Source organism: Pholcus phalangioides, unplaced genomic scaffold, assembly GCF_987345545.1.
Source record: "Pholcus phalangioides strain wild (caught in Gottingen) unplaced genomic scaffold, Ppha-v1.0 ptg000027l_1, whole genome shotgun sequence".
Classification (NCBI taxonomy): Eukaryota; Metazoa; Arthropoda; class Arachnida; order Araneae; family Pholcidae; genus Pholcus; species Pholcus phalangioides.
The window spans coordinates 7,375,598-7,403,560 of NW_028301617.1; the positions used below are offsets into that span (position 1 = coordinate 7,375,598).

Genomic DNA, 27,963 nt, shown 5'->3' on the forward strand with positions numbered 1-27,963 from the left:
TCTACTTGATGTCCAAGGTGGAACTCTCTAGTTCCCCTTACACAACACTAGGTGGCGTTGTATGTTCTTATCACTTTAGTTCTTTTAGTCATTTCTTATAAGGACACCACAATAACTCCAATAACAGAATACCAACCACAAAAGCAGAGGGAAGAAACTACAGTGTGTGAGGACAAAGAATACATGAAACTGCAAATGATGAGATAAACGATAGTTTTAGAACTATTTCGTTCTTTGTCAAAGAAAGAACATTCTCCTCAGTGGTCAGCTTCTGCAAAAGAAAACAAGATGTTGAATTAGACCAGAGGTGTTCAACACTGCAGACTACTTTTAGTCCGCCAAGTTCTCTGGTAACATGTGCAGTATAGCTTAGCTTCCTATGCTGTGTCAATGATTGAAAATCTAAACAAAGGCAGAAAAAAGATAAATTTGAAACACGATCATTTCCCTCAATATCAAAATATGAACTGTGCATGGCTCCGCCCACTTCCAGTTGACCTAACTAGGTGAGGAGGGGGGAAATGAAAAACATGTTTGATAGACAGGCGCGCCTTGCAAAAACTTTCGGCTTGTCATTACCAAACTGAGAAAGTTTTAAATGAGGCAAGCTATCTCACCATTACCGATGGAGTTGTTTAACGTGATGAAACTAAAGAGAGCTATATCTATCCATATTTATTTCTAAAACCAACTAAAAAGGTTGGTGCTTGTGAGTATATAGTTAGTTTTCTTTTCATATTCTATCAGTTGAAGCCATCGAGCTTATATTACTGGAGGGAGCATCCAGCCGCCACGACATCAAATGCAAGGAAATCACGTGACTCGGTGAAAACACAGTTCGGGGCTGGAGATTTGCCCATAGAAACGTTCAGCTCGGTCTCTAAATATTGCGTTTTAAAGATTAAAAAAAAGGATAGAGAACTCACCTAAAGATTAAATTGTTTTTCATTACCGCTAGAATAATTCTTTTCTTAATGCTGAAAAACTTCTCTTTCATCAATTCTTGAATTTTCCTTCATTAATTCTCGAATTATTTCTTTCATCAATACTGGATTTGTTTCTTTCATTAATGCTCTGAAATTATTTTTCATTAATTTTGGAACCATCACTTTCATTAATGCTGAAATTACCCCTTTCATCAATGCTCAAATCATCTTTCATTAATGCTGAGATTATCTCAAATTAATTCTATAATTTTTATTTCATTAATTTTGGAATTACCACTTTCATCATTCCGGATGCCATAAGTAAATAACTGGGATTGTGTGTGTTTTCACCGAGTCACATGATCTTCGGACGAATGATGTTGGGGGACACCGTTCTCAGCACTGCCAATGCGGAGACCGCTGACGTCATTCACTCTCCAGTAATGTAAGCTCAATGGTTGAAGCCTCTTTAACTTGGACAGATTTTAATGGAACCACAGGTGTCCAACTTACAAGGAGAGGGTCGTAAGGTGTCGTCCTCAAAAACTTATGAAAATGTTGAAGTACATTCATCTCCCCCAAAAGCATATAAAATTTTAAAAAAAAGTGACAAAGTGGAATTATTTAGAAGCAAAAAATTATTAAAAATGACAACAGTTAGCTACTCACTGCCTTTTGCGCTTCTTGGCGACATCTATAAACAAATTCTTTTCACTTTACACACTAAAATAGGCGGGATTGATTTGGAAGTCTGGGGGGGGGGGCCACGATGATGTCAACACGTATATACATTAGATCAGTCGACTCCACGTTTGACTCTGGGGGGGGGGGCAATGCTCCCTACCCCCCCCCCCCCCGTGTCTCCGCCCATGTACACTAAATCGCTTTTTTTTTCTTCTTCTGTGTTGTATCTACCTGAGCATGTGTTGTTTGAATGTCACTCTAGGGTTGCGGGCTTTCTAAAATCATTCTTGGCCTCTATTGACATTTATTCATTTGACTGACCCATAACCCATTTTTTTTCTTCTTCTGTGCATATTTAAATGACTAGAATCAGCGATAATTTTTTCAAAACATTTTGAAGGCATCATCTTGGGACCCGTCGCTTGTTTTATATATATAGGCTATATTGTACTTATCTCTTTAAATGGAACATTTCTTGAAGTTTACGATTTTTTTCCATATGGAAACTCACTATTCCAGTCAAACTTTCAGAATTTGTACAAAAATTTCTATCATTTAACCAAAGAATTATCTTCCCAATTCATTTCAATGACATAACATTAATTAACACTTACCAAAGCATCCGAAAAGTGGGAGATCAAAGCTCCCTCAAGCGATACTGTGGTTATTCCACAATTACTTATTTGGTCTGGAAAACACCCTGCTAACCATTTGAAAACCGCTGCACTAGGGGCTTTTTTTTAGGGTGCTCTACAACCAGTAAAGATGAGCGATTTTCAACAAGTATGTAGTAAAGGTTAACGAAGTGTGCCATAAACCACAGTGGGAAAAAAGGAACAACGAATGCTGCCATTCTCCTCTAATATGAATACATTGTCTTTAATCATAAATATAGAGTTCGTACAATATTATTTATTCATATCATATGTAGGCACAGAACATTTCAGGCTGTTATGATGTTACAAAGCACTTTAACAGACACATAGTACAATAAGTTTGTAGTATGATTATTATCAACCTATTTCTAATGTTTTCATACTGTTGATAACATAAATAACTGAGTTCCACTTGGGACTAATGTAGTCCTCTGTTGGTTGGTCATCACGAATTTCTATTAAAAGCTTTCACGTTCATGTTATAGGAATCATGTCGGTTCACTTCTGTCAGCATTTTGAGATCTTCGGGGAAAAGAGAAGCTGCACTTAATCTGTAGATGAAGCAACAAATCATGATGCATCATCATACAACATTTCCATTTTTTCACCAGCACTTCATGAATCTTGGTAATGTGCATGAGAGAGGAGCTAACATGAATGACATTTAGTTCACAGTATCATGTCTGAACAGATCTGTAAAAAACGTCTTTCTATGAAATGTCCCATAAGGCTTCAAAATAAGTTGGTTCATTTTTCATTTATGTAACATGTTAATTTCATGTCATGATTTTACGTATCTTTCAAAAGAAAATGCATACAGAAAGAGCCCTCACAGAGAATAGGCTAAAATGTTTTTGCATCTGACACATGAAAGTTCATGCAACTTCCACTCGAAAATCTAGAAACAAAAGTACAGTTTAGTTCAGCGACTGACAGAATCTGGTGCCACAGTGTTATATGAATCTTTTACAGCAAAAATCATTTGTTTTGGAACTCGAATGAAATAGAAAATCCTCCACTGCCAGCAGTATTTTCACAAGATTCTACCACAGCAAAAAGTTATGTAATGGAACGAATCGTTTGTTTTAGAGCAGATGCCACATGAATGCCACTCATTTTTCTCCAAAAATAAAAGCCACCCAGTAACCTCTGAACAGAGAAAGTCACATCAACTTTCAACTTCTAACACCACACACACTTAGATGATTTATTTTCACAATGCACCCTATCATCGAGAAACAGGAGAAGCCATTGTATTAATGTTTAGCCACATTCACGCGGATTTTCTCTGGTGCAGGTTCTTTCTCTTTCATCGCTGATATGTTACGAAATGTTCTACCATCAAAACATGTACTCAGATGATTTTCCACCGTCGTGTATCATGCTAGCAACCAAATCGAAATGATGTGAAAATCTCTTGCTGCAAACACTATATTTGAAGTGTTTCTTTTCAAGAGGGAATGATTTTGTGCTTTTCGAAACCATGTTGCAAAGAACACTCCAACTCATAATGTCACAAATCAACTCCAATCATTTATTTCTATCTCCACTGTGGGTTTTATTAGGCATCTCTCAATATATTCTTCCCTGAAAACATTTCACCGTAAGTGTAACACTAATATGGATTTTCCCCAGTGTGGACTCCTTGATGCGTCACTATACCACTTCTTTCTGGGAACCTTTTACCAAAAGCATCATACTCGTATGGTTTTTCTCCAGTGTGCACGCTTTTGTGTGTTTCTAAACTACTGCCTTGTGGAAATGCATCACTACGAGTGTTGCACTCAAAAGGTTTTTCTCCACTGTGAACGCTTTTGTGGGCTTCCAAACTAACGCTTCGTGGAAAGCCATCACTGGGAGCATTACACTCAAAAGCTTTGTCTTCACTGTGGAGGCTTTTCAGTGTCTCCAAACTACTGCCTTGGGGAAATGCATCACTACGAGAATTACATTCAAAAGGTTTTTCTGCACTGTGGGAACTTTTATGCGCTTCCAAACCAACACTTCTGGGGAACCCATCACTGCGAGCATTACACTCAAATGTTTTTTCTTCACTTTGGAGGTTTTTCAATGCCTCCAAACCAATGCCTTGTGGAAACACATTACTGCAAGTGCTGCAATCAAATGGTTTGTGTTCACCGTGGACACTTTTATGCACATCTAAAGCAATGCTTTGTGAAAACCCATCAGTGCGAGAATTACAATCAAACTGTTTTTCTCTCGTGGGGACACTTTTGTGTGCCTGTGGACCAACCGTTTGTGAGAAACCATCACTTCGAGCATTACACTCAAATGGTTTTACTACTCCACTGTGAACGCCTTTGTGTGCATGTAAACCACCCCTTCGTGAGAACCTTTCAACGCGAGCATTACACAAGTATGGTTTTTCTCCGGTGTGGATTCTTTTGTGGGTCTCTAAACCAACCCTTTGTGAAAATTTATCCCCGCAAGCATTACACTCAAATGGTTTTTCCCCAGTGTGAACCCTTCTATGTGTCTCTAAACTCCCCCTTTGTGAAAACCTTCTACTACACGAGTCACACTCAAATGGCTTTTCTCCAGAGTGGATTCTTTTGTGCGTCTGTAAACTACCCTTTTGTGAAAACCTTTTACCACAAGCATCACACTCATAAGGTCTTTCCCCAGTGTGGATTCTCTTGTGTGTCCCTAAGCTACCTAATTGTGAAAACCTTTTACCACAAACATCACACTCGTAGGGTTTTTCTCCAGTGTGGACCCGTTTGTGAGTGTCCAAACTACCCTTCTGTGCAAACCTTTTGCCACAGGCATCACACGCATATGGTTTTTCTCCTGTGTGGAGACTTTTGTGTGTCTCTAGGCTACCCTTCTGCGAAAACCTTCTACCACAAGCATCACAACCGTATGGTTTTTCTCCAGTGTGTACCTTTTTATGTGTCACTGAACTACTCCATTGCGAATACATTTTACTGCAAGCATTACATTCATATGGTTCTTCTCTGGAGGGATTTCTTTTTTCTTTAAATCAATTCGGAATAAGAATTTCTTGCCAAACACTAAACAACGTCTGTCTGGGATAAATGATCTCGTGCTACTTCAATTCAAATGTCAATAAAAACTTTTTTCATTGCAAATGTGTCACATTCATGAGTTTTTTTCCTCACTTTAGACATGTGTGTGTGTGTTTAAAATTTTTTTTAACTGAAAAAGTGACGTTTGTGTGTCTTTTCACTGTTGTGGATCTGATCATTGAAACTCATACCGAAACCGCAAACGGAAAGTTCATAATGCTGCTTTGGCCATGAGTTATTCATCGTTTTTGTAACTGCCGTGGAGCACGATGGAAAACTTTGGATGGAATCATCACATTCATGTTTTTTTCTACAGTGTTCTTTTTCAAATGGGGTTGCTGTGGCATCCTTCCGCGGCGTGGATCATATTTTTCATCTCGGAAGTCTTCGATATGGATCCAATGACTTGTGTTACCCGTGGCAAGTACTACTACTTCTTCAGCTTTTTCTTCTTCTCCGGGCGATATCCACGTTGTCATGAAAGGCAGATCACTGACGAATGCTGCATCTTGTCTTTGTGTTGCCATTGAAGATATGTCAACCTTATCGATATTTTGCAATATAAAACTGTGAGCATGTTCTGAAGGAATAGGACAGAATCCATAGCTTTAACTCAATTTTCAATCAACGGAATATTTCTCGGATAATCTTTGTTATTCACTTCTATAAAAATTTGCAGACTCACTTTTCCAGTTTGCTGTCCAAAAAAATTTCTTCTTTTGTACCTGGTAATGGAAAAAATAATGATGTCAACATCATGGTAAATTTTGTACGAATATACAGAATATAAATTCAAGTCCTTACACACCCTTTAGCTTTTGAAACGTTGATCATAGGAACTTTTTAATTATGGAAAGTCTTCAAATATGTACTGATTCGCGAGACATCTCATTCATTTTATAAGGGACTATATACAGGGTGAACGTGACTTGTTCTGCCAAACAAAAGGAGGAGATGGACAAACCAAAGTGAAACATGAACATCTTACCAACACTGTCTTATCTTGAATAGTTTTCAAGTTATGGTAGAAAATGGATTGTGGAAGAAAAATGTGTCACGTCTTAAAAAAACCTGAATTCGTGGAGTTTATGGGATAACCACGAAATCTGCAAACCAAACACATATTTCAAAGGAGCAAAAACAAAGTTTTATAAAAAGCGACACCATTTTCATCTAAATATCTGGATTCATTGGGTGAGCTACAAGTGCTGAAACATTGGCAGAATTCCAAATCAAATTACTGCCAAATTCTGTAATTGACAATTTTGCAGATGCCCTTCCAGCTACAAATCTATCAAATTGGCCAAAAACTTACCCATTCCACCAGCTTTTGAGAGCTGACAATAAATCATATCAGTGTTCTGGTTCAGGAAAAATTTAGCTTTTCATTAGCAATGCATCATTGAATCGGAGCATGTTGAAGTAGATATTCAACAAAAAATTCGGAATTGATGGTCACAGGTTTTGGCATCCGCAAGCGCTGAGAGATTGGAGAAGTAAAAAAAGACTAAAATGTATATTTCGGCAAACATTAATTTCAGTTAGGGATCTGGAAATTTCGCCCTGGTACATTTTGCACTGGAAAATTTTGCTTGCCCTGAAACCATGAGTGATTAACTGCGTGAGTGACCAAGTGATTATGTGAGTGGCCATATGAGTAACCAAGTGAGTGTAAAATTGACTGTATGAGTGACCATATGTGTGAGTGTGCACTTAACTATGAGTGAGTGACCATACGAGTGACCGTATGAGTGACTTTATGAATGTTTACCTGAGGGACCATATGAGCAACCAAGTGAGTGAACAAGTGATTGACCATACGAGTGAACAAGTGATTGACCATACGAGTGAACAAGTGATTGACCATACGAGTGAACAAGTGATTGACCATACAAGTGACCAAGTGATTGAATGTGTGAGTGTGCACATGAGTGAACATCATACCATCATTCATATGTTCACTCATACGGTTGCTCATATGGTCAGGGCAGGCAAAATGTCACAGGGTAAATGTCCAACTCACTTCGTCACTCATACCATCATTCATATGTTCACTCATGCAGTCACTCATTTGGTCAGAGCAGTTGAAATGTCAGGAGGCAAATGGTCAGCTCACTTGATCACCCTTAGGATCATACCATCATTCAATAGTTCACTCTTACAGTCATTTATATGCAGGGCCGTAATTAGGATTTTGGTTACCCCACAACTTTAAAATGCAATAATTTTATAATGTTCTTTGCTCCCACCTAAAATTGTTGCCCCCCCCCCCCGCTCCCTCTAAGTGTGGTCCTGTACATACGGCCACTCATTCATTCAGGACAGATGAAAAGCCGGGGGGGGGGGGGTAAATGTCAAACTTACTTGATCATTCATACAGTCACTCACACCCAACATTCATATGTTCAATTATATGGGGTACATTCCAACTCACTTGATAACTGATAATCTCACTCACGCTAATAATTAGTTGCATATAGTCTGGGTAGGTGAAATTTCTGGGAATGAAACATGTTGGGGCGAGATGTCAGAGGCAAAATGTTGGGGCAAAGTTTCCGTAAACCAATTTGAGTGATGTATTGCAAACAAAAGGCTTAATTTCTCCTGAACCAGAACACTGATATGATTTATTGTAGGCTCTTTCAAAAGCTGGCACAATGGACACGTTTTTGGTAAATTTGCAGCTAAAAAGGGTGTTTGAGGAATTGGGGATTAAAAATTTTGGCGACAATTTGATTTTGAACTTCGCCAATCTTTCAGCTCGCCAATAAATCCAGATATGTTCATGGAAATAGTGTCAACTTATGGAATTTTTGCTGCTATTTCTCCAATCTGTGCTTAGGTCTCTCAGAAACTTTGCAAATTCAGATTTTTTTTTTTCAGACTCGACACATTAATTTTTTATAACCAATTATCCCCCATAACTTGAAAATGGTTTGAGTTAGGTCTATCACCCTCCACCCACTTTCGTTTGGCAGAACAGGTCATGTTTACTCTGCATATTATAATACAAAATTTAATAAAATATGGACCCCCTTACCTGTAACTTATACACATAGAAGCTTCACGTCCTGACTTGAATTATTTCATTGAAATAGTGGAGCTTGAATTTGTGGAAAATAGCAGATTTTAAATTTAAATACCTCAGCAAATATCTCAGGGAGGGGGGGGGGAGAAGAGAACTTTTTGTATCTCCCCAAATTTAAGACAAACCGTTCAGGTGCAAGGTCACCAATGGCGACTAGATAACCAGTTATTACCACCTAAATTTTACTGCTTTTGCTTACTTAATTGAAGTTAATCGTAAATGCTGAGGCGCATGCAAGGAGGAGCACAGGAACCCATGCCACCCCCAAAAGACAATAAAAAATTTTTGCATAAATTATAAAAGAATAAGAATTAAATTAATCATTAATATGAATTAAAATATCAAAAGAAAACACTTTTATTAGCTATTTTAACGAATTTTTACCAGTTTAAAATGCTTTCTGTAGGTTGAACTTGAAACTCCTCCAAAAGAAATTCCTTGTCCCCCCCCCCAAATCTCAATCATATCCCCTCCAAAGGTCAATTCCCTGTCTGAGAAAGACAACAGATTCTCAAATTCTAGGGCAATGCTTCTTTCCAGAAACGTGGCGGAGGGAGAGGCATAGAGAGCTCGTGTCCCCTCCATGCCCACCAGAAATGGTTTTAAATATTTTCATGAAAAATTAAATACCCTTTTTTAGCTATTTTAATTGATTCCTGTTAATCTAAATGCTTTTTCTGAAGGTTGGTAACGCAAAATTTCTAGGGAAGGAAACTCCTTATGCTGCCCCCAACAAGACACTGAGTACACCCCTGCTTCTTTTAACATGAGAAATCGAATGATGTCACTCTCCGCTATCCATACAAAGTTTTTAACAGCTGGCTGATGTAAAGATGAATTTTAGGAAAGAGAAAACTGAAGTGTCCTTGCGGGGAATCAAACCCACATTCTCTTGCTTTCTGGGCGAGTGCCCTAGACCAGTGGTTCTCAACCTTTGGAAGCCTGTGGCCTGTTTACATTTATTTTTATAATTGGAAGGCACAGTCAAACACATGAATAAAGGAAAATAAATAGGTAAAGAAGGAAACAGCCAGACACTCGTGGTTGGCCTGGCGGCCAACTTAAGCAAAAAAGTGAAAATGGAGTGGGGGGAGCTTTAGCAAAATGCTAATGATTGATGATTGGATGTCTACTCATTTGATACCTCCGGTACACATTTTTGCGAAAGTGGCTAATACTTCTTTTGCATTCTAGGATTTTCTTTTGCATTTTGCGAAAAATGCTACCGTAGCTTAAACCCTGCTGCCCTAGTCTGCAAAGGCAATGAATATCTCAATCTTCCCTTAGAGCTATTGTGCACTGAATCGGACCATACATGGACTGTCAAACCTAATTCAGGTCATCAGGTCTAAGTTGCTGATACTGCCACCAGATGGTGCCTTATTGGAGGATGAGCATAATCATCCTTCGATAAGTCACCATCTGGTGGCAGTAACTTTGAGATTTGGCTTAAGTTAGGTCTAACCATCCATGCACGGTCCCGTTCAGCGCACAAGAGCTCAAAGGATAGATTGAGATATTCGTCGCCTTTGTAGCCTAGTGTGCTTACCCGGCAAGTGAGAGGACATGGTAGACAGTTGAATTTTCTCTCATTCCTAAATTCATGTTCACATCAGCCAGCTGTTAAAAACCTTCGTATGTAAAGTAAAAGTAAAAGTAAAAAAAAACCCCACTTATTTATAACTTTTTTCTTCTTTTTTTGGAAAGCCATGCTTGGCTTCCCAAGGAATCTCAATGTCACCTGCATTGTTTTTCGATTTATCAACACCTCGTTCGGCGTATGTGAGACCTAATGTTATTTGAGTACACTTTCTAATCACGGGTATGTTTCTATGATCAACAGTTTCAAAAGTTAAAGAGTGAATGAGGACTTTGTTTCCACACTCTGTATGTACATACAATATTTCTAGTGACTGATTGGCTCATGAACACCAGAAATTACAATTTACCAGATACAGACATGCATGAACTAAACTATGGTGGAGCCTGCTTATACAACTTTTGGGAAGCCATGTTGAAACATTCATGCAACTGAAACTACTGAGTTTTATTAAAATTAAGGATAAATCCAAGCCCCCCCCCCCCAACACTATCAAAATTTGATGCACTAATTGTTGCATTTTTTCGATTTAATTCAACAATCAACTTAATATACAGCATCATGAAATGGAATTTTCAAAGAAATTCAAGATTGAAAAATAGAATTATCAGACTTTGCATCCTCTAAAACAGTGGTTTTCAACCTATGGAAGACCGCTGCCCAGTAGGATTCTTTTTCTAAGTGGAAAGCCTGGTCATAAACACAACTAATGGAAAACGAACAGGGATATATATGAAATGATGATCCATTCACAGCGCGGTTTGACTTGCCAGGACCTGGTACCGGGCTGTAGCCCAGCGGTTGAGAAACACTGCTCTAAAACACCTGATTACATTTTTAGCTCTTCAGAAATAGAGCTGGAAGCAAAGCACAGCATGTAGAAAAAACCTCAAAATATGTAACGTATGCTCAGTTTTTGAAGAAAATACCAATTTTTTTTTCCGTTCAGGGCTCACCTTATGTCCTGAATTTTCAGAGAGATATAATGAAAGTATCACGTTAGACCAGGGCTGGATAAATAGCAGGCGCCAGGTCAACTAAAAATTGGCATTGGTACCTAAATTTTTCTTGGTGTAGTTCCTAAATTGTTTGGAATTTATAGCAGTATATCTGCCAACGTGAAAGAGGGTCACTATGCCCTGAAAAAGTCAAAAGAAGCATTATTTCGGATCTTTTTCTTCAGGGAAAACAATTTTCGTGCCGAGGTTTTTTTTGCAATCTGTCCAGCTCTGCATTAAGCCGGGATTACGCTATAAAAGTTTTGTAAAAGTGTTTTTATAAAACTTGAAAAATACAACCAATAAACTGATCATTTACATTTCCTCAAATGTAACCTATCAGCTTATTGGTTGCATTTTTCAAGTTTTATACAAGAACTTTTATTAAACTTTTGTAGTGCAATCCCAACCTTAGACCTGTAGGTGTTGCTGTGAATATTCTATGTTGCTATAACATCATCGCACCTTATGTTATGTCGATGTGATGTCACCGCTAGTACACTGGTGTAAGAAATTAAGAGAATTTGCAGACTTGGTCAATTATCTCTAGAACTACTGTACCGATTTTAATGAAATTTGATATGTACATACATTGATACAATACAAAACAAATAACCATTCAATAATTGTAATACACATGCATGATCGTGTGTAACACTCGTTGGAGTCGGAAGGTATGAAACAGCGGTTGCAGAATAAACAAAAAAATGGGTTAATAGGGGGTATGGTCCCCTCTTACAGATATACAGGTCTCGCAGCGTGATTTCATACTTGAAATAAGGCAGTTTATCATTTCCTGTGGCAATTGGTCCCACTCATTCAGCAACGCTGTTTTCATTCCCTGGATGGTTCCCGGAGGGCGGTTGTGAGTTGCAATTGCCCTCTCCGAGCATCTCAGACATGCTCTACAAGGTTAAGGTCTGGAGATCTGGCTGGCCAATCCACCCGGCAAATATCCTCACTCTCTAGAAAATCGTCGAGCAGAATAGCTCTATGTGGCCTCGCGTTATCGTCCATTAAAATGAACTCAGGGCCAACTGCACCCCTGAAAAGGCGAACATAGGGCTCCAAGACCTCATCCCTATACCTCACACCAGTCACAGTGCCGGTGTGCAGCCATCCAACATGATGCCTGTCCAGACCATTAAACCATAATGGTCGATTTCGCGGACATTGGAGGGTAGGTAGCAGGTCCCTGGTTCTCTCCATATAAACATACGGTGAGAATCGGTGCTTAGGCTGAACCGGAACTCATCAGTGAAGAGAACGGTCGCCCATTGATCCATACTCCAATCTCTATGCTCTCTGCACCATGATAAACGGATTCTCCTGTCCGTAGAAGTGAGCGGGACACAAACAGCAGGTCTTCTTGCAAACAACCCTCTCTCTCATGAAGTCTTTTGGAAACAGTCACCCTTGATACATGGGTTCCTGTGGCTGCATACAAGTCACGAGAGAGCTGAGAAGCTGCAGCACTCCTGTTACGCCTCGCTATAATCGACAAATAGCGATCTTCTCTGACTGTCGTGGCTCTTGGACGACCTTGCCCAGGTTTCTCGCGATGGATCCGGTATCCTGGAACTGTTTCCATAAGTTACACAAGACGCTGGGCGTTAAATTGAACTCTCTACAAATCTGGACTTGAGATTGGCCTGCTTCTAGCCTCCCCACAATTCGCCACCTCATTCCATCATCTAAACGTTGGTGGTTACTCATTTCTACTGTTACAATTCGAAATTAACCGATTGCTGCAAAATAACACCAAGAAATTCACCGAGGTGTGCTAGCAAACAAAATGTGTCTTAGCTTATAAAGCCTGTTTCTCTACTGGCTCCGCCTACACACACGTTTACGCTTACGTATTTGACGTACAAGATTTGCATTTTTGTCTACAAGCAGTGGTTTTACATTCAGTTCAGTTCTTTTCATGAAATTCGATAAAATATGCAAATTCCTTTAATTTATTTCACCAGTGTATTTTGCACAAAAATTCAGTTAAAAACTCACTCTGCCTTTATCTCATATTCAACTTTTTATATTATGTATCCCCATTATCAATTTTAAGTTATATAATTTTTAACATGTTAACCAGTTGTTCTGGGGTTTTTAATAAATGAATCTTGATTTTTATCAAGATTCAGATTAGTGGCAATCCATGGAGTCAGATGAATAAACTAATAATTGTTAATACCATGCAGTTCCAAATGACAGTTTCTTGAGGCCACATCCATGGCAATACTGACCCACATTATAGTGATCATCAGTGTATTTCTGATGTTAATCCATAATTTATTAGCATTTTCACTGACAATATTCACGAAAGATGATTTCAGTGACCAATTTATGCCCTTCTTATAGTAAATTTCAGATTTGAGTTGAAATGAAGATGTGCGACATAGGCCTATAGAAGTAATATTTTAATAAATGTATTGTACAAATGAGAATCCACAGAATTCCAGAATAAACCTGAAAGTCGTATAAATAGGATGTAACAGTATTAAATGATAATAAATACATAAGCAGGGGTTTTGTCCAGTCCCAGTGTTTGCCAATACACATCTAGATGTGTGATTCACGCATCAAAATTCAGCTCACTCCTCCAAATTTTGTTGAGGAGTGAAAATTACTCCTTTAAATTTCAGGGTTTTTTTTTTTGAATAGTTGTTTCTCAATAGAGGAGTGGAACTACTCTACAAAATTATATTTTTGGATAACACTGGTTCAGCCGAAATTTGGGTCCATTTTCTGGGCCGTTCTCAAAATTCCTGATCTGAAAAATGGATCCTTCACAAAATAAAAATTAACAAAACCATAAATTTGGCATTTCTTTTATAATAGATTAGCTAAATTGTTTCGCTTTCCACAAAATTACTAATTTTTCACAAAAATAAGGAGAGCGATGTAGCCCAAGTTGATAAGACATTCGCCCAAAGTACCAAAGGATGTTTAGAGGTGTCGCGAGTTCGATACCCGGTTCATCCTTGTCAGAAAACTGTCCTGACACATGGGTACACCAGAAACGATGACACGAATGCAGAAAAACATTACTACAGCAGGGAGACCCCCATCGAGAGGTTAGCGCACCAACCTCAATGGCAGGCTTGTTTTTATTCTCATAGAATGAATATAAAAACAAGCCTGCCCTTCGGAATCAGCAATAAATTGTAGGTCCCAGTCTGATTAGCCCTCGCGTGCAGAAAATGACAATGGTGCAACAAAAATTATCAAACAAAAATAAGGAAAATTTTGGCAAAAAAACACACAAGACCCTACAAAAAACGAGATCTGGGCAAACACCTAGCATAAGCCAACTAGCTAGTAGTCCAGCTGTCCTAATCTTTGGTTTGGCAAGAACTTTGACTCTTCATAATCATAACTTCCCCACAACCCCCAGTTTGCAGCAGTAAACTGTCCTCCTTTGTCAGTAAAGCTCAGAAGAAAGTGTCAGAGTAGGTGAAAGTACAGCGTCGTGCAATCTCAGGTTATTATCTTGTTTGCAACCAGTGCTTCGTTGAGCCCCTGGGCTCTGTGTTCATTTCTAAGAGCTCTGCTGCCTCTCCAGGAAAACAAGTAATATTGGTAAATACAGTCGATGCTCACATGGAGTATAACGACCCAGTGTTATAGCAACCATTCCATTACAACAACCAGTATAGATTAAGTTTAACAATTTTCCATCTAATGACATGTTTCTTTTTCGATATAACACACAACCCCTTCCAATATAACCTACATTTTCAAGGAACGAATGGGGTCGTTTCATTGAGCATCAACTGTAAATTGAAATAAACCCCCAAGGAACTCCACCATAGAAACATATTCTAAGTTCTGAGGGTCAAAAAAGTTAAGACCTACTGATGTAAGGCTTTTAGACTTGTTCTATGCGTACCTCTGGGGCTAAGCGAGAGCCATTCAAGGGCACACGAAAAATAATCAGCAATGGCTAAAGAAGGACAAGCCTACAATGGTATAATTATTCAATCAATACACTTCACTCATAGTTAGAAAAATTGACAGCAGATGGCAGCACTACGCATAACAAGTATTAAACCTGAACAAATTTTATGTTACATTCACTTCACAACACATACAGCTTCCAGCATGGCCCAGGTCTTCTTCGACCACCTGCTTATATCTTCGTTGAGACAGGCCATGATCTGGTTAGAAGGAAGAGCAATGACTTGTTAGCCATTGAGTAAGGTGATAAAAACACCTTTTTGTTCATTCAAAATTATAAGTATTAATTTCTGGAAGAATGATTCTTTCAGAAATCATTATCCTTCATTAAAAACTTGTATCATTATTTCATTATTCTTTTTCAACTTGAAACGCTAAGTTTGACATATTTTCAATGACACAATTACTGTTTTTCTACTTATACATGACATCACTGAAAATTTATGGCGTACCTCATGGTAGTCTACATTTGCTTCGGAAGAAATACATATGGATTTCTAATCATTATTGCATCACCTGCGCAGCACTTGTGACAGGTGTGGCCACAAGTGAGTCATAAAACTCAACTGAAATGCATTTATTAGGCCTACGTATTTTCATTCTGACTACACAAAGGCGCGTGACACCTACAGATACATATATGTCATATAAATAAATAACATTTATGTGTCATTAACAAACACACATGCAGATGAGGGTGAACCATCGATAAGCAAGGTGGAAACAATAGCAACACGGGTTCCCTGGCCAGGTAAGCATCCAAAAAGACATACATGGGTGATTCTCGCGAAATTGGCCAAACTTGTGTCCCCAGCAGTTTTACACTAAATATACTTGACACCAGGGTTGGCAAGTTTTTGCCACAGTGGAAAAAAATCATGAGGAAAACCGTCCCGGCAAAAAGAGTTTTTACCAACCATATTTTTGCCAACAGCAAAAAATTGAAAAAAAACAACTTTTTAATTTGAACTGTCATTTTCATGAAACATGTTCAGAGAATCTTAACTTACTTTTACAAAGGTGAAACACTTGAAACTAGTTGTTGTTTTCTAACATCTGGAATCAGCTGTTTCCCTTGCAATCAGACAAAAGGGTTGCAGATAAATATGAATAAAACCCATTTCTGTCAAGTCGGTTTCTCGCAAACAAGTTCTTAATAAAGAACACATCTTTTCTTAATGAAACCCATCAACATGAACCCATAACATAGGAGTGCAATGAATATAGAGCAGTTTTTTCTATCTAGCATTAATTTAAGTACCCCCCTCTCCCTCTTGGTAAAACATATAATTATCCAAAAACCCAGCCTCTATGCCACAACCGCTTATATCTTACAGTAAACCTCTAATATAGGGCATGTAGAAAGAATTAAATTTTGGAGTTGTATCACAGAGTGTTGATCGTTTCATTAGTTTTGATACATGTCCGTGAAATTCAAGCTTAAAGCTCAATTACATTGGGCAAGTTTACTAGCTACTCACTTGCACCTTTACTCGCTGTTACTAAACTTGCTCTGTGTAATAATGTTTGCAAGTAAAATCACTGCTCGCTTTGCTAGTGCGAGAAAAGTTGAAGGGTAGGCTACTTTTCCCGCTACTCCCCTGCGTTTTTGTTATCTCTCGGGTGCAATATGGGAGTGGATACTTTTTTCCCTCTCGCTTTGGCTTACAACAAAAGAGAAAGACGACAATACACAAAAAGGAAGGGAAAGAAAAAGAGTCGCTCGTTCATCTAGTGCAGATTTTACTAGTCCTGTGAAATTGAAATTCGCTGCACTAGTTGAAACCAGTTCGTTTACCAGCTACTACTCGCCGGGAAATAGCTAATAAACTCGCCCAATGTAATTCAGCCTTTATTGCATTCTAAAATAAAGATCACTGTCATTGACTAAGCTCGCAATCTTTCAATTTCTAACTCTTCGTTAAGACTTTTTTCGAGATATCTTTCTCTCAGTTAAAGATTTCTGTGCATTTCTCTGCTACAATGGTGTTCACTGTTACGGGAAGCATTTTTGCAGTTTACAGGCAGAAAAATTCAAACAAGAACACTTCAAACTAAGATGTTAAATTATAAATTACTAACCCATTGTCTGTCAGAAATAAAAAGTTTCGATTTTAAGTAACTAAATATATGTTAAAAAAATAAACTTTTCCATGTGCTGTTTCGAAAAAAAATCATGAAAAACAACCAAAAAAGTATAAAAAAAAGATTTAAACTGCCTCGTTTTTCAGATATGAAGTAAGAAATAAGCTGATTTAATTCTTTTAAGAGATAAAAACAGCAGAAATCTTTTTTTTTTTTACAGTGATGTTTGTTTTCATAACAGTGGATAAAATCCATGACTTTGTCATAAAACCCAAAAATAAAATATTATTACAATGTAAAAAATATTTATGAAATATTAAACTTCAAGTCATGGCTATAATTTCAGATAAATTATTTTGAAAATTTAACTTCATTTCAAAAAATGTGGAATGTACACTTTTTTTGGGAATTACCCATATACTAAATTAAATGGTTTGATAAGATTCAAATGGCAACATTAATTAAGAAATAGTTAAAACAAAATGTCTTCATTAAATGCACAAGTCTTTATTTTAATTTTTTGGCATATTCGGCAAAATATAAGACATTTTCAGGGGTCAGAACTGCCAAGAGACAAAAAAAGAACTCTGGAATGTGCTGTCAACATATTAATTTAATTTTTGAGAGCACAAGAGATTAGGATGTCATGCAAATGCTGGAAAAACATCGATTCATCAAATGGATGCTAAAGGATTGAGGCACCAGATGGTGCATTTACCGTATGTACACACGCAGCATATCAAAACCAGTTTCAATCAAAAATTTTATGAATTTCAGCAGATGCGGTTTTGTAAATATTTTTACATCACATAAATGATTATCATTCGACACTTATATGGCTGAGAGAACATAAAACGACTAAAGATCGGCGATTCTCCCACGATCAATGTATCATGGGGTGGGGGATTTTCAGCTACTGGTCCCGCTGACCACTACAATTTTTTTCTAAAAAACACTGATTTCAAACGCTGACACTGGTACTTATATTGAAGCAAACTTTCCCACACGGAATAATGGAAGGTCTAATGTTTCATTCCACAGTCATCTCCCTCACACCAACCACAATTATTTTCTTGGATAAAATACAGATTAACTTCATGTTACAAGTTTTGGAATACTACCATGCTTCCCCAAAAATTAATACACCATCCAGTTTCATATTAATTTTTGTTCCAAAAGATGAATTAGAGCTTATTTCCTGATTACATCCTATTCCCTTATGTACGAAAATCATACCCTGTGGTGTTAAATGTCTGAGAAGGCATCCCCAAACAAGATGGATCGAGGACATCCGAAAAGTGACTGGAGTCAACTGGGTGGCAAAAGCATCAGACAGAGTAAAATGAGAAAAATGTAGGAGACTTTCATCCAGCAGTGGATTGAAAAAATGATGATAAAAAAATCTACAATTATTATCTGCAAATAGCTACAAGTTTTAGCTTGATTTTCTTAAAACTCCGCCAGAGTAGAGTTATTGATGTTCAAAACTTTTTTTCACATGGCAATGGCCCAGGGCAAAAACTAGAGGAGGGCGCAGGGTATAAGATGGATAAAAAATTCCTTTAAAAAAAAAGCGAAAATTGGGGGGGGGGAAAGCTTTAACAAAATGCTGCAATGCTAATGTAATGATTGATGGTTGGACGTCTACTTGTTGCATACCTCCTGTACGCATTTTTGCGAAAGTGGTTGCTACTTTTTTCGCATTCTACGATTTTCTTTCACATTTTCCAAAAAATGCGACTGTAGCTTAAACCCTGGGGAGGGGGGCAGTTTTAGGTGGGAACAAAGAACACTTATAAAATTATCAAATTATAAAGTTGTGGGGGTGGCAAAAATCATATAGTTACAGCTAGAGATGTAAAATTCTTGAGAATATTCGAGAATATTCTCTGGTAGGACTACTATTATAAATAACTTGAGAATATTATTATAAGTTTTTGATGAAAGTATTCTCCTGTTATTTATGATATAGTTACATATAATATCCTTGAAAATATTCTCTGGAAGGACTACTTTCATAAATTACTGAGGAATATTCTTATAGAAAATAAGAATTATTCTGAAGTTATTAATAATAGTCCTTCCAGAGAATATTCATCAGTTACCGAAATCTTTCCAGAGAGTTATCAAGAATATATGTATAATAAGATATATTATAATAAATAATCTCGATAAATAACTTGAGAATAATTATTATTTCTGATAAGAATATTCTCTAGTAATTTATAATAGTAGTCCTTCGAGAGAATATTCTGTGTCCCCCGTCTCTCTTCCCGTCAAGATGGGAATATTGAAGTTTGTAGACACAACAATATTAAAGTTTGAAAGCAAGAAAATTAAACCAACAGGGCTGAATTGCACGACTTTTAAGAAATATGAGATACAGAATTTAAGTGTATACACATTGAACAAAACAACAGTTCTGTGTCTTAGAATGAAGGTGATTGTATAATAATAGCTTCCTTTATCAATCAACTTTGATTGAATTTCTTTTGTTGTGAACTTATTTCTGAAAATTCATCCAATTTTAAAATAATTTTTTAAGGTTTTAATATCTAACGGTTTCTAAAATCTTTATAACCAAACTTTTAAAACCTCTCATCATGACCTGGAGACTATTCTGAGAATATTCTTTATTATATTACACAACTTTTAGTTCGAGAATATTCTCGAACTAAAAAGTTGTCATTGGGGGTGATTATACCAAAAATTGTTTTGTTGTACTTATAAATGTTTCGAGCAAAGAAAACTGATTTATATTTCACAATATAAACAAAATTTGTAAAAAAATTAAAATTTTTTAAAAGAAAAATGAATATTCTCGAATATTCTCCAATTTTTACATCCCGGAGAATATTCTCACCTCACATCTCTAGTTACGGCGATGCGAGTGTCAAAAACTGGTTAAAATTGTCAAAAACCTAAATGAATGCTTTTGGATGATGTTTTGAACACAATAGGTATATAACATGATGACTGACTGATTGAGGTAGATACATTTTCTCAGGGCATACAGAGTCTTTGACTCACATAAGCTTCCCTGTTTGATGCTGCTCCGTACGAGCTGGCTGAAGAAGTTAAGAAACTGTTTGTATGTGATAGTTGAGTGTGTGAGTGTACGTGTCTAAGAGGCGTGTCAATAAAAGATAATAAAATTTACAGCCTATGCTGCACTCAGAGAGTCAGTATATGTCAAATTAATTGAGATCATAAAAGAAAAAAATGAATTCGATAAGTTGTGGTTTACACATCAGAAATTTAGAATTTGTAGAGCTATGTCCGAACGAGGTGAAGTATCAAAATTCAAGAAAGCATTTCATTAGCAATTACAAAATCACACTGTCAATTATCTCAGCAAACAACTGACAAAAAGTGTAGAATTCTGCACCCACTGGTTACAACAGAGTATATATATATGTTCATTCTAATAAATTGCGTGATTAAATACAATATATATGATTACATTTTGATACAAGATTGAATGCGATAAATATGGGTAGGCGTTCAGTATATATGCAACACCATGCCTCCAATCATTGAAGAAAGAATTAGAACTATTTAACACTTTTTACAAAACTAAACCAATTCATTGGCCCATATCAGGCCAGTATGTTCTCAGGTCGAAGAAACGTCAACACCTCTCCTGCAGGATAAAGCGAGATGTCTCTTATGTGCTGATATTCTGATGTTTCAGCTCTTAGTTAAATATTCTCTACATAGTTTGACTAAATAGCCATGTATGGTTACGATGTTCAAATCCTTCATTATGTCAAGATTTCTGATATACCCCGGTATATCGCTGAAGTATTTTATTTTGCTGCACTTGCAATTGTTTGATGACAGAAGGTTTCGCTGTGGAAAAGCATGGTGCTGCATAGCACATAATGGGTCTAATGACTGACTTGTACATAATGGTTTTGTTTTGGAGGCTAAGTGTGTGTGTGTGTAACAGACTTTGTTTAGAAGTCCTGCAGCCTTAGCAGCTCGAGCTTTCACCTCATGAATGTGAGCTTTGAAAAAAACTGAGCTTTTTATCCAAAATGGCACCAAGATATTTTGTCTGAGACTTGAGATGTAATATGGTCTGCCCCGCTGTGATAGTGGTGTCCGGAGGGAGTTGCCTTCTTGCAAACCATATAAAGTTGCATTTGCTCTCGTTTAAGACCACTGCATGTAGCTGACACCAGATCTTGACCCTTCGGACCATTTCTTGCTAGTTCCTCAGAGCTTGCTGAGGTCCCTGGATGCCATAAGGATTTGAGTCGTCAGCATAGCTAAGATTCCTCTTTGTGGAGCAGAAAAATCGTTAATAAAAATATTGAAGAGTATTGGGCCAATAACTGACCCTTTGACAAATAGATGCCTTAAGTGAGCGTTGAGTAGAGAGGGCGTTTTTGATACGGACCTGAAATGCCCTATCCCTGAGGTAGCTGTGAACCATATGCATAAAGTGGGAGGGAAATCTTCTAAGTATCATAATGGCAATCAGTGTTGAGTGCTTAAGCTTATCGTATGTCTGTATGTCTGAATCAAAACATGCTACATCATCCTCGTGGATGAAATCAACTTGTATGTATTCCACAACATGGACCAGTTGTGTTACACAAGAATGTCCGCTACGAAAGGCATGTTGTTCATCTCAGATAAAGCTGTTATCCTCGAGTACACAAAGATTATCTCACTTTAAAGACTCATTCAAAAATCTTGGACAATCCCGGATGCAAGCTGATTGGGCGAAAATCATTCGCAAATAGACTTATCTCCCTAGTTAATATGATGAAAAACATACTGTGTGTGTGTGCGTGTGTGTGCGCGTATATATATATATATATTCATTACAATTAAAACAGAATATCAATTATAATTTGTAATTTTGAATTTTTCTGACACAAAAAGAGTTAAGAACATATAATATGGAATTTTATGATTCATTTTTTCTGAACTACCGATTACCTGTGTTCAATTCACTTAGCGAAACCAAGCCTGTTCATTCAAAATATGTGTGATAGGAGATCAGGGCGAGATATTTTTTACCTCAGCAGCTAACTCTGTATTAAAATAGTCAAAACTTATTGTCGATGTTGTCAAATTGTTTCTTTTTTATTTAACCAGATATGTTAAATAACAAAAAACTAACTAAACTTATACAGGATGGGCAAAAAATCCACATAGAAAATTTCAAAATAAATAAAAACCGGAAAAATAACCGAAACAAAAAAACGGTTTGCAGGGTTAGCATTGCTAGGTCATGGGAATTTTTTTAAGACAAAAAAAAAAAACCCAGCCAATAGATGGCACTGGTATCAGCGATTTCAGTGGAAATATGCAAATGAGACTGTAATAAGAATTTGCGCTCCTAATCCACAACCAGTTCACCGTTGTAAACCATGTATGTGAACAAGGATACTGAGTGCCAAAGATAAAAAGCTTTGTTAGTGAAGTTGTTTTAAGTGAACCACAGGAATCAGTAACCATTGCCTTGTGTAAATTCCGAGTTAAGAAGAATGTGAGGACTGGAAAAGGTTTTAAACAGCGACAGACCTCATAAAGCTTGTTTAGCGGTTTGAGGAAACTGGAATGCTATGGGATCATGTAACAGCCAGACGATCATGTTTAAGGAAGGCACATCATGTGTTGCAATGAAAGTGTTAGCGTCTGAATCAGCTGCAGGGACCAGCAGTGCTCATAAAGCTGCCAGATGTTTGGGCTTACCACCATCCTCGGTAAGCAATATTCTTCATGGAATCCTTGATCTGTACCCATACAGATTGCAGTCGGATAACGTACAGAGGAAAGCATTTGCGGGCTTTCTACAAAATCGAACAGAATCTCACCTGGGTCTTTAACATCTTGTGGACAGATGAAGCTTATTTTTCACTTTATGGCAACGTTAATACCCATAACTGTCACATCTGGGTGACATCTAATCCACGTGAGTACACGCAGAAACCATTGCATTCCCCAAAAGTGACAGTGTGGTGTGGATTCACAGGTTTGTTCATCATAGGATCCTTCTTCTTTGAAACGCAGTGCCCAGTAAATGGATGGAAAACAGCTATGGTGAATGCACAGCGTTATTTAACGCTTCTGCGCAAGAAGGTCGTGCCATGGAAGATAGAGCAACTATAGTCACACTGCTACTCCGGTCAAGGCATTCTTGATAAGACGTTCAGGGAAGACAAAATCATTAGCAGGCAAATGTTGTGTAAGATAACAGATTGGCCCCCTCCAGTGGCTTTTAAAATATACCTCCATCCTAATATGTGTACATTCATCTGTCTTACTGAAACCCCGAAATTTTTCTCCCAACCCCATCTCGTTTATAATCACTACAAAATTTCTTAATCGCGACAGTACCCAGAATTTTACAACTTAATACCTCAAAACAAACTTCAGACTTCAAAATTATGCCTGCATAAAAGTAAGTTTAATCTGCCAATTAAAAATCTGCTTTATATTCTGAATTATAGAACTGCTGAGTATAAAATATCTATTTTGATATTTTAAATTTTCTGATCTGCACAAAATTTTATTCCATAGAAAAATTCTCAAGCGGCATCTATTAACCCCTTACCAGTGAAATATATTTCAGGGAAATGTGTCAATTCGAATTTTTTTTATTCTTTAATTTTGTGCATTTTTAGCGCCTTAATAGCTAATCCCACCTAACTTACAAAAGAAAAAAAAAATGTGGAACAGGTATCGCCATCTATTGAAAAAACAGTGAATTACATTGCATTAAGCATTTGATAAAGGAAAACTAACTCAGTTCGGGTATTCCAATTTTAGTGTGAGTGGGTTGCCCGAACTGGATTCGGGTGACACTGGAAAGGGATTAATACACTAATGAGGCTTTTTGAATAGACGTCATCATCAGCATCACTTTGAGGCAGAGTTTTTGCCATAGGCAGTAAAAATCGTCCTGGGAAAAATAGATTTTTGACAGTTTGTGCCAAGTGGCAGAAATTTATTTTTCTCCCATTTATGAACGTGAGGCATTATTTTGCATTTGATGCTTCTAAATGCAAATAAGATAGTTTTGAACACAAACTTTAGTATAAGAATTAATAAATTTTTGAGTCTGCGATTTTTTTGCCAAGCATAAAAAATTTATAATATGAATATAATTTCCCACATTTATTTATATCTAATATCATTTCAGAAAAAAATTAGTATGAAAACATTGTTTGAAACACAGAAACTGTGGTTTGAGAATTATACTAAAAAGGATATATACAGGGTGAGCAAAAAGTCTGCAGAAACTTGGATGGACCTTGTGTTTACTTAATTTTTTAGTACACAATTATGTATTGTATATTTACCATAAAATAAAATATCTTGGAATATGCAACAACTAGGGTATAGCAATATGATGCAACTAGGGTCACCGATTTGGGAATTCTCATTGACGAGCGGCTTAGGTTTTCTGAACATTGTTCAGCGGTGGCGAATAGAATGCTCAGTCTCATTTTCAAAAAGGTCTCTTCGCGTTCTCCTAAAGTCATTCTTCCGCTTTTTCGAGGATTAGTTCGTCCTGGACTGGAGTATGTTGTAAGGTTTTGGAGACCATACCTACAGAGGGACATAGACTTGGTTGAAGGGGTGCAGAGAAGAGCTACGCGTGTCCTTATTGGCACATGGGAGTGAGTTATGAAGAGAGACTTCATTTTTTGAATATGTTTACATTGGATGAACGCAGGTGTCGAGGAGATATGATCGAAGTGTTCAAAATTTTCAATGGGATGGATAGGATGGACCATGAACTTTTAGTACACCGCCAATCGACTGCTTTTACAAGGGGACACCAGTATCGATTGGTGAGGGACAATGCATGGTTATGGTGTAGCAGGGAATTTTTCTCTAATAGGGTTGTCAATAAATGGAACAGCTTACCCCCAGAGGTAGTAAATTGGTAACACAATTGACACGTTTAAAAAGAAATACGATAAACATGTTGGGATAAATCGAGAAGCTCTATCCATTCGATTATTTCCATATTATTGTTTATAATTTTTGTTAATTGGGTTGCTATATTTTTTAAATATATGACATCCATATTTTTATGGGCATTTTTTTCTCAGCCACCTCGTTCGGCATTTTGCCTGTTGTGGCGTTGTATTTGTAATTATACACGTATTTGACAAATTCAAGAACAGTGATAATAACATTGACTTTCATTTCTTTGGCTTTCTCAATTCTAACAAATACGATGTAAAATTTAGTAGAATTCTTCATTAAGAAAAATATTGAATCAAGCAAAATTTTAATCGAAAAGCTACAGAAACGCAATTTTGGAATTATGTCAGTGACTGAAACAAAAAATTTGTTGAACGACAGAGAGGTGGCTCGATGCTTCTTCACTACTAAAAGTAGAAGCAGGTGTATTACATAACATTTGGTTTTGAAAATATCATCAAAGGCTTTGTATAACCAGGAAAAGCGGGGTCTGGGAGAACCTTTCAAATAAATGAAGTGTGCGCTTAGCAATATTCATATCATATTCTGCCTTATAGATATTATTTACTCTTCTGAAGAATAAAATTTCATTGAACGCTTTTTTTCAACTGATAAATTCAAGATTTGGTAAAATATACTTACAAGTGTGAAAGGGGGCACCAAAATTGTTCAAGTGCTTAGGGCCTTCAAGCGTTTTAATCCGGCCCTGGAGGTCGGCTTATTTTATGATGCGTGTGAGCTGTTTTAGCGCATTTTTAGACTTTATTTGATGTAACTTATATAATACTGCCAAAGCAGAATGTTTTGCATTGTTCTGCAACGAGTCCTCTGCTGAATGGAGATGTTTTGCAGTAAAAATCCCCATGTGTAGTGAACCTGACGTGAAGTTTGTTTCTGTGTAATGCTTGTTATGTGTAGTGCTGCCATCTGCCACCAATTTTTTCTAACTATGGGTGAAGTGTAGTGATTGTATTGTTGTAGAGAGTATCAGTACACACAATGCAATTATTCAATCACTACACTTCACTCATAGTTAAAAAAAAATTGGTAGCAGATATGACAGCACTACAAAGAAACAAACTTCATGTCAGGTTCGCAACACACATTCCAACATGTACCAATTCGTTAGAAGTTCCGCAGAGGAATATGGACGAAGTGCATGTCTGGTTCAGCAGAAGCAGTAAAAATCCCCCATAACAGCATTTTCTGCACTTTTTTAAAATTCTTCCAGATTGTTCTGCAGTAGCACTAATTGTTCTGTGACATACGTTGCAGATTTCGGCACATTCTGCTTTGGGGGTTATACTGGAATTATAATAATTAAAAAATTTTGAAAATTTGTAAATCTAGTCACGTGGAACCCAGAAGTTTCGCTTCTATCATGCAAAATTCTCACACAGATTTTTTAGTGCATAAAATACAGGCTCTAGCGATAACATTCTAATAAGCGACATTGACTGTATTTTCATTTATTTCAAGTATAGCCTAAATTTAATAAACCAAGTGATAAAATTCACATGTGGGAATTTTATAATTCAATGTACTCATCGAATGAATGAAATGGTACGATACACTGTGCCGTCTTAACACATGGGCCCCCACCCAGGTCCCCGAGGACCTCACAAAAATGAGAGCCATGAAACTTTTGAGTTTTCCAGGCAGAGCCTAAGAAAAATTAATTGGCCCAGTGCATAACTAGGCTGGGGCAACCTCAGGGTTGAAGCTATGGTATAGCATTATTACACAAAATGTGAAAGAAAATCTTAGAACGCGAAAACAATATTAGCCACTTTCGCAGAAATGCGTACAGGAGGTACGAAACGAGTAGACATCCAACCATCAATCATTAGCATTTTGCTAAAGCTTTTTTCTCCCATTTTTGCTAAAGGAGAAATTTTTTTATCTAGCTTAAGCCCGGGGGCCCCCCCCCACAAAAGTTTACATGTATTGCATTATAATTACTATTTCAAGAGCCCCCCCCCCCCCCCCGGAGAAGGCCCACTACAGGCCTGCTGGGGACTCATGATGCCCTTAAATAGTCCTGGTGACACAAAATATGCTACAATGAAAATATGCACCCACAACACAACCAACAGGATCAGTAACTGCCCCCACCCCACACCACCTTCCCATAAAGGGGGAATCAATAGCACTATTGAAACCCAGGAGGAGTCCCTCTTATTGTGCTCTTTGGACCATAAAAATTACTTAATAAGCCCCCTCCCCCTTTCCTCCACAGCTCTAGGATGTGGTGAGGGGGCCCCCTAGGTGTCTCTTTGTTGTCTCAAAGGCTATTCTGTTTTAAAATGTTTATGTTGCCCATTGAGGAAAAATGGCTTTGGGGTGTGCCGCGAGATATAGTTCGAAGGTGCCATGAGAGACACCATGCAGCGAAATTATATTGAAAACAGTAATATGTCTCTGATTAGCAAAATCAGCTGTATAATTACAAGTTTATTATATTGTTTATTAGAAAAAAAAAAAAAAGAATCCTGGGATCGGATCATTAGGAATCCCGGAATCAACAAAAGGGAAGAGAAGCGTTAATTGCCACAAATGCGGTCCAAAGCACGGTGCCGTTATGAAACAAACTTAATGTGTGTGTGTGTGTTTACGGTGCCGAAGACAATAACAATTATGAAATAGCAGTTTTATAAACAACAAATATTTTTATCGATCGTCAATAAGACGCCAACAAAAAAAAACCGCCAAAAACCGACGCCAGCGTTCACGGATGCTTATACAGCACACAGCCGGCCTGCGATGACGATGATGAAGCCAAACAAGACGGTAGTTTTATAACGACCCTTAACAAAAATGGCTTGCTTACCCGTACCGTGGTGAGTGTTGGATCTTGTTCCTGCGTGCGGCTAACAAAGCACACGACGATCAATCGGCGGCGATGATGAATTCAATCGGATCCCCTGGATCCTACGCGATACGCTGGAGTTTTCGCAACGGAA

General features: G+C 37.4%; 2 protein-coding genes across 2 annotated transcripts in view; both read right to left on the bottom strand.

Annotated features, from left to right (window-relative positions):
* LOC149068314 (uncharacterized) overlaps nucleotides 1-27,961 on the bottom strand; it is a 59,500-nt gene extending 31,539 nt beyond the window's left edge. Inside the window, exon 1 of the mRNA XM_089251715.1 lies at nucleotides 27,831-27,961. The gene's annotated coding sequence lies outside the window, so the exon portion shown is untranslated. The remainder of the gene's footprint in view (nucleotides 1-27,830) is intronic.
* On the bottom strand, nucleotides 2,469-27,956 carry LOC149068316 (uncharacterized). Its single transcript, XM_089251728.1, has 2 exons — nucleotides 27,837-27,956; nucleotides 2,469-6,041 (listed from the first exon to the last, which is right to left on the bottom strand). The coding sequence occupies exon 2, from the start codon at nucleotides 5,208-5,210 to the stop codon at nucleotides 3,882-3,884; it is 1,329 nt and encodes a 442-aa protein (XP_089107854.1). The 5' UTR covers nucleotides 5,211-6,041; nucleotides 27,837-27,956; the 3' UTR covers nucleotides 2,469-3,881.
* Nucleotides 27,962-27,963: the final 2 nt, after the last annotated feature.